Source organism: Osmerus eperlanus, chromosome 11, assembly GCF_963692335.1.
Source record: "Osmerus eperlanus chromosome 11, fOsmEpe2.1, whole genome shotgun sequence".
NCBI lineage: Eukaryota > Metazoa > Chordata > Actinopteri > Osmeriformes > Osmeridae > Osmerus > Osmerus eperlanus.
In genome coordinates, this window is record NC_085028.1 from 17,971,174 (window position 1) to 17,978,820 (window position 7,647).

Sequence of the window (7,647 nt, forward strand, 5' to 3'; positions counted from 1 at the left end):
CCTAATCTGGTATCTACACAGCTACACCTCACCTGGTATTTACACAGCTACACCTCACCTGGTATCTACACAGCTACACCTCACCTTGTATTTACAGTCCTCTCCTCCTGATAGGATCAAGTCGTTGACTGAGTTCCAGTCCACCTTCAGAATGACCCCATCATGAGCCTTCCACTGGACATAGAGGGAGGGAGAGAGAAATCAAGAGAGGGAGAGACAAATGGAGAGACAGTGCATGTGGAAGATCAGAAAAAAGGAGAGAAGGTGAGAAAGACAGAGAGAATAAATCCTAGTCTTGTGTGAGTGTGTGTGTGAGTATGTTTCTGTATGCGTGTGTATGTGTGAGTGTGTGTCTGGGCTCTGTTAAATGTGATGGTTTAACTTTCCTCTAATTGGAACCAGGAACCAGGGGGGGGGCTACCATGGGTCTCCGTGGGGACATAGACAAGCCCCGCCCCTCTCGTGCCTTCCACACGACCCCAGCAGACACATCAATAACACACACACTAACGTTAAACACAGACACACACTCACTCACTCACATAACACATAACACACACTCGCACAATGAATATACTTAAACTTAAAAATGATGTAGTTACACTACCCCCCCACCCTCCCTGTTTAAAGAACCTTCCATGCTACCCCGCTCTCACTCCACGCCTACTATGTATCTCTGTGTGTGTGTGACTGTGTGAGTGTAGGTGTGTGTGTGTGTGTAGGTGTGTGTGTGTGTGTGTGCGTGTAGGGGGGTTACAGGGGTCAGAGGGTTGTACAGGGGGCTCCTCCTCATGCCAGCTGTTGCTCAGGGAGGGGTGATGGTGTGAAAGTGTGTGTGTGTGTGAGGGGATGACAGTGTTTGCTCAAGGTCCCTGATGCAATTCAGCTCCAGAAAGAACAATAAACAAATGTATACATGAACAAGAAAAATACTCACTGGAGAGCAAAGTCTTCAATCCTCCCTTCCCCAGCCCCCCACTCCCACCCCCCGCCTCCCACTCCCCCCCTCCCACCCCTCCCCCCACACCAGGAACTTTATCAACACCATCTTTTTGTCTCCTCTGGTAAAGTGCTATTTTTTACTTTAGTCCAAACAAAACAAAACACATTGCCAGGAATACATGACCTAAATGAGTGTAATAGCACCAGATGCAGTGGCACACACACACACAGGGGGAGGGGGGGGGGCATGGTACCTGTTGGACCTTGGCGCTGGGCTGCAGGGGCTTGATGACCAGCTGTCTGCCGGACGTGTAGAGAATCCTGTCAGAGTCAGGACCCCAGGACACAGAGTACACCGGAGACCCTGCGCACACACACACACACACACACACACATACACCCTAATTACTCTTGTTTCCCTCAGGTAATAATTATCAAAAGGAACTGGTTTGTTTGCCTCACACACACACGCAGGGAGGGGGGCAGAGAGAGAGGCAGAGAGAGAGAGACAGAGAGAAAGAGCGAGACAGAAAGAGAGAGGCAGAAAGAGAGAGACAGAGACAGAGCAAGGTAGAGGGAGCATGTGCAGTAGCTAGAAAGTATAGCATTTCTAATTTCCAGCCACAAAGGTGTCAGTGTAGGAATCTGATTCTGCGTGCATGGCTTGCAGCAACACACACCTCTAGAGACAACACACATACAGACCCCTGCTGAACCGTGTGTGCGAGTGAGTTTGTGTGTGTATGGGGGGAGGGGTAAGTGTGTGTGCTATGTGAATGGATGTGTGTATGGATGGAGGGGCGGAATGTGTGAGTCTGTTGGGTGTGTGTGTGTGGAGAGAGAGAGGGTGTGTGTGTGAGAAGAAAGAGAGGGTGTGTGTGTGTGGAGAAAGAGAGGGAGGGTGACTGACATTTAACCCTGCTCCAGGTGCTAGCGGTTTCTCACCAATGCCAAAAGGTCACATGATTCTGAGCTGACAAAGGCAATGAGGGTTTTAGATGAGTTCTCTGTCTTTCTCCTTGCCTGCAACCACTCCTCCTCTTCCTCCCTCCTCCTCCTCTCCCCTGCCCCCCACCTCCTCTCATGGTTACATCATCCACCTCAAGAGCACAACAATGGCCCCCAGCTATACCTGAGACTCCTGCTGTGTGTGTGTTTGCTTGTTAGTGAGTGTGTGTATGTATGTATGTGTTTGTTAGGGGGTGTGAGTGTGTGTGTGTTCTTCAAATCTAGGACTCACCCTACACTCTTAACCCCCACTCGGCCCTAGCCAGCCTGTCTATAGATGTACCTATGCCTTGGCTTTTATATAAGTTGACCACAGTAGTAAAGTAAACACGTCCTCACAGTTAAGCGACAGACAGAGAGAGGAGGTCTGACAGCTACAGCAGCTGGGGTTCAGTTCTGGAGCAACACAAGACCCAACATGTCTGCCTGCTCACAGAGCTGTTACAGACCACCTGAAGACCAGCTCTCTATCACTCTCTCTTTCTGTCTCTCTTTCTGTCTCTCTTTCTGTCTCTCTTTCTGTCTCTCTTTCTGTCTCTCTTTCTGTCTCTCTTTCTGTCTCTCTGTCTCTCTCTCACACACACACACTTCACCTTCTCTGCAACTTCTAGGTGAAACTACAGGTATTTCTACACCTCCAGTTATACAAGTGAGTTGTGATTGTTTGGCCTGTTTACTCAGAGCTGCCAGAGGAACACTGATCCTGTTCTGACCCAGCCTCTCATTGGTCCATTGTTATACCATGCAGAGGCAGGGTAGAGCTGATAGAGGCAGGCTAGAGCTTATAGAGGCAGGGTAGACCTGATATGGGCAGGGTAGAGCTAATAGAGGGCAGGGTAGGCCTGATAGAGGCAGGGTAGAGCTAATAGAGGGCAGGGTAGACCTGATAGAGGCAGGGTAGAGCTAATAGAGGGCAGGGTAGACCTGATAGAGGCAGGGTAGAGCTAATAGAGGGCAGGGTAGGCCTGATAGGGGCAGGGTAGAGCTGATAGAGGCAGGGTAGAGCTTATAGAGGCAGTATAGACCTGATAGAGGCAGGGTAGAGCTTATAGAGGCAGGATAGACCTGATAGAGGCAGGTTAGACCTGATAGAGGCAGGGTAGAGCTGATAGAGGCAGGGTAGAGCTGGTCCATATTCACCTTGCAGGGCCAGGGTAGACCTGAGCATGCCAGTCTTGGACCAGATCTTGATCTGACCATCCTCTCCAGCTGGAAAACACACACAAACACAACAGCATGTATGTTACTGTTGTATATTTATGTAAGTGTTTGTGCGTGTATACAGTTGGTATGTATATATATGTGTATATATATACACATATATATACACAGACGTGCGTGCGTGTGTGTATATGTGTAAATATTACGGCTGTCGAAGTTAACGCGATAATAATGCGTTAATGTAATCTCGATTTAAAAAAAATAGTGCCGTTAACACAGGTTTCTTTTTGACCCTGGGAATCACCTGTTGTCACATGACTTTGACTGCCGACGGTAGCTGAATGATGGAGAGAGGGATTTTAGATGGGAAGTTCCATTTCAAAAAGTTGCCGGACGGCGCGGTTGACAAGACCAAGGCTGTATGTACTGATTGTCAGGCTGAGTTTAGCAATCACCAGAGTACTTCCAGCCTAAAATATCACATGCCAGCAAAGCACACAGCTAGCAACAACAGCGTTCGCTCCGGTAATATACGGCAGACAACACTCACAAAAGAACGAGCTGCCCTGTTGTCTGGAAATGTGAACAGACTTGTGTGTCTGAGCAGCTGGCTTGGGTCAACAAAATAGAAACTGTATTGTTCAATATTAAGGCCAATCTGTGGTTGCTTAACTATGTTTGAATGAGATTTGAATATTATGGAGCAGGATATTGTAGTATGAGACAACATGTCTTAAATGTATTTTATATTCTAGAACAAGTCTAATTTTGTGGATGTGAATACAACTCCCTCATTTAAGTGAGGAAGTTGTGTTCCATCTGAACTTGTTATATGGACATTATCATCCAGTTAAGTTTTTAAGTATACCCTTTTAATATTATTTCAGCCAAAAAATATTTTATTGGAGTACATTTTTTACAGATTAAATAAATTGATTAATTTAGCGATTAATCTCGATTAATCATATTAAATAATGCAATTCAATATTTTAATCGATTGACGAGCCTACCGTATTTTACGGAAAATAGGCTACATTTTCTATAGGCCGCATCCCACCAGAAAGTGAACTTTGTGTTTGTATGAATGGCGATGTCAAGAAGAGCAGTGGTAAAATACAAAAAAGACCGCGTCCGTGTCTTATTGTCCACAAGAACATATAAAATTATATCTAAAACAAACCTACAAAGAGGTCGGTTACACTACATAGCCAAAGTTGTTAGCGATGCTAGCTAATGTTAGTTTGCTAGCTGTATATAACATTTCACTGGGTCTTGCAGCTGTTTGATTTACTGAAATTATTATGAAATGTTATGTTCATTTGCCTTCTTTAGCAAGTCACTGTATTTCCAAGCCCTGATAGTGTAACTGAGACGACACAGTAAATAATTCCTCTTTCAAGTAATAAGTAATTAAATTAGCTGCACGGTCTGTAGAGATCTTGGGACAAAGACACTTTTTTGTTCTAAAACCGGGCTGTAAACCGCTTCAAAATGTAAGCCGTACAACCACAAGAAAACTGCAAAATGGGGGTACAGGCCACGTCTTTATTTCCGAAAAATACCGTATATATATATATATCTGTTTGTGTCCTACCTGTGATGAGAGCGGTGCCGTCGTAGCTCCACCTCCCCGCCAGCACGGCTCCCTTGTGGGCCTCAACACTCTTCTCCACACGACCTGTCCTGGAGAACAGGTGGAACTTCCCTGCACACACACAGTACACAGGTACACAGGTTACACACAGTACACAGGTACACAGGTTACACACAGTACACAGGTTACACACAGTACACAGGTACACAGGTTACACACAGTACACAGGTTACACACAGTACACAGGTACACAGGTTACACACAGTACACAGGTTACACACAGTACACAGGTACACAGGTTACACACAGTACACAGGATACACACAGTACACAGGATACACAGGTTACACACAGTACACAGGTACACAGGTTACACACAGTACACAAGTACACAGGTACACACAGTACACACAGTACACAGGTAACACACAGTACACAGGTACACAGGTTACACACAGTACACAGGTTACACACAGGTACACGAGTGATCAGGAGACAGACCCAGGAGACAGAGTGATCAGGCATGGACACACTCAGACCCAGGAGACAGAGTGATCAGGCATGGACACACTCAGACCCAGGAGACAGAGTGATCAGGCATGGACACACTCAGACCCAGGAGACAGAGTGATCAGGCATGGACACACTCAGACCCAGGAGACAGAGTGATCAGGCATGGACACACTCAGACCCAGGAGACAGAGTGATCAGGCATGGACACACTCAGACCCAGGAGACAGAGTGATCAGGCATGGACACACTCAGACCCAGGAGACAGAGTGATCAGGCATGGACACACTTATCAAACACACGGGCAGAACGTATACTTTGCGGCGGTGTGTATTAAAAAATTCAGTGTTCTATGTAATTTCTGGTCGCCTTAAACTGCAAACCAGCATGCTTCTGGTGCCAACGGTTCTATATTTGGAAACCCTGACAAAAGTAAGTTTCGCCGACCCAGAAAAGCAGGTAGTGACTTCTACAACTGTGACTGGCTAGTTCATTAAAAGACGTTTAGAATTAAAACAGAGATTCAAACACGTAAGTTCAATTAAAAACTCTTCAGTGTCAGACTGCTAGCAGCATGTGTACTGTGTCTCTCTGAACAGGGAACCAGAAACAGCTCTGACACATCCACCCAGCCAGCCAGAGACACACACACACCACACTGACGTTACTGTAGACCCCCACACAAAGACACAACAAATTGGGTTTTAAATGAACCCTTTAGAAACTTTGTGAACTAGCAACACCACAGCAACAATGAATGAGAAAGCAGTCATGGAGATTCACCAGGACCAGACTACAAGCACAGCATCACAGAGCAGCATCACAGAGCAGCATCACAGAGCAGCATCACAGAGCAGCATCACAGAGCAGCATCACAGAGCAGCATCACAGAGCAGTGTACACAGTCCAGGCCCAGAAGGGACTCTGGCAGTTGTCACTGCCCTGGTTTGCCAGGGAAAATTGCTGCTTCAGATTGTGGGTGTGTTTAAGCAACCCTACACTGCCATTAGTGCTGCTACCACATGCCGCCTGCCACAGCAGAGCTCTCACTGTGTTTACATCTCATGTAGGCACACACACACACTCACACACACAACAGGTCACTCACACAACAGGTCACACACACAACAGGTCACTCACACAACAGGTCACACACACAACAGGTCACACACACAACAGGTCACACACCCTTGACCCTCTGTCCCAGGGCTGCTGAGACCATCCATTTTCCCACAGAACACATCTCAGAAGATGGACCACAGAACACAGAAACAGTTGAATGTTATATAATAAACATGTAAAACATGTAGCAGATGGTGGAGGAGTAGCTCAGCTAACTTAATACAGTATTATAAAACCGTCTTCTATGTGTAAACATTTAAATGTGCTACTAAGACTTACCATCAGTGCTGGTCAGCACGAAGTTCTCTGCCAGGGCCTGCTTCTTGCCACCTACAGTCTTCGGGATCCAGTGCAGATCAACGGGGAAGATGTCCTCCTGCAGCTTCACCACCAGGGTGGTGTCCCCGGTGAGCACGTTCCACTTCAGGATCTGGTGGTCCTCGCTACAGGAATACAGCTCGTCCGCGCTAGTCCAGCCCACGCTGCTCACAAGCTCCTTATGTGCATTTGGTGTTAAGGAATGACACGGGCAGGGAATTGGGTGTATGTGTGTGTGATGCAAACGTATTTTTTTAATATCGTCTCAGTCTCGAGACCTTTAGGACTGTATGATTTGAGTCTGTCGATTACATTCCCTATCACATAACGTGTATGACTTTAAATGTGCAAGTCACATTTGGATGTATCGGCAGAGTATATTTGTTCAATGAAGTGCCAGTATGTTTCCTTTTGCAAACAGTTTGGTGTCGAATGAATAAAAGGATATGTTTTGGCTCCTTCTGTAACGATGTTTTTAATCTCATCGTGGTGGCTGAAAAACAAGTCTCCACTCCAGCAACCAGCTTCTGTACACACTGCGAATCTGCGTAAGACGAGAGAAATATGCTTGTCAGTCAACGATGAACATAAACTATGTCATTGTTAAAAGGCATTTGAGGATAACATGAGTTATACCGTACAAATATTCATGGAAGAATTGCATTAACTGAATAACAAACGCACAAAATACGTGCCTAGAAACGAATGGTCGTCAAGTAAACGTCGTTCCGTTGCTAGGTGCCTTGACTAACGCTCGCTAGCTAACAAGCTTAGCTAACGTGATAATTACCCTCACATTTAGATAACTTACTTGGCCACTACTGCATAAAAGGTACAGTTCCAATATTATTCGAAATACTAATAATGTTGTCGCGCTGATAAGGTAGCAAGCTACAAACTATTTAAGATCAATACAAACGTTGCCATTATCTGCATCAGGCTAGCTAGAGCAGTACAGTACAGTTCAGTTCAGTTCACGTTGCACTTCACTG

The 7,647-nt window shown here is 46.0% G+C and overlaps 1 protein-coding gene across 1 annotated transcript in view; it reads right to left on the reverse strand.

The window, feature by feature from the left end:
• Window positions 1-7,643, reverse strand: part of ift80 (intraflagellar transport 80 homolog (Chlamydomonas)) — a 21,182-nt gene extending 13,539 nt beyond the window's left edge. The window contains exons 1-7 of the mRNA XM_062473539.1: window positions 7,355-7,643; window positions 7,101-7,203; window positions 6,617-6,835; window positions 4,706-4,816; window positions 3,091-3,159; window positions 1,197-1,306; window positions 59-174 (exon numbers count right to left, since the gene is read on the reverse strand). Of these exons, the coding sequence (XP_062329523.1) occupies window positions 59-174; window positions 1,197-1,306; window positions 3,091-3,159; window positions 4,706-4,816; window positions 6,617-6,835; window positions 7,101-7,140 (665 nt within the window). The 5' untranslated portion in view covers window positions 7,141-7,203; window positions 7,355-7,643. The remainder of the gene's footprint in view (window positions 1-58; window positions 175-1,196; window positions 1,307-3,090; window positions 3,160-4,705; window positions 4,817-6,616; window positions 6,836-7,100; window positions 7,204-7,354) is intronic.
• Between the last annotated feature and the right edge of the window lie 4 nt (window positions 7,644-7,647).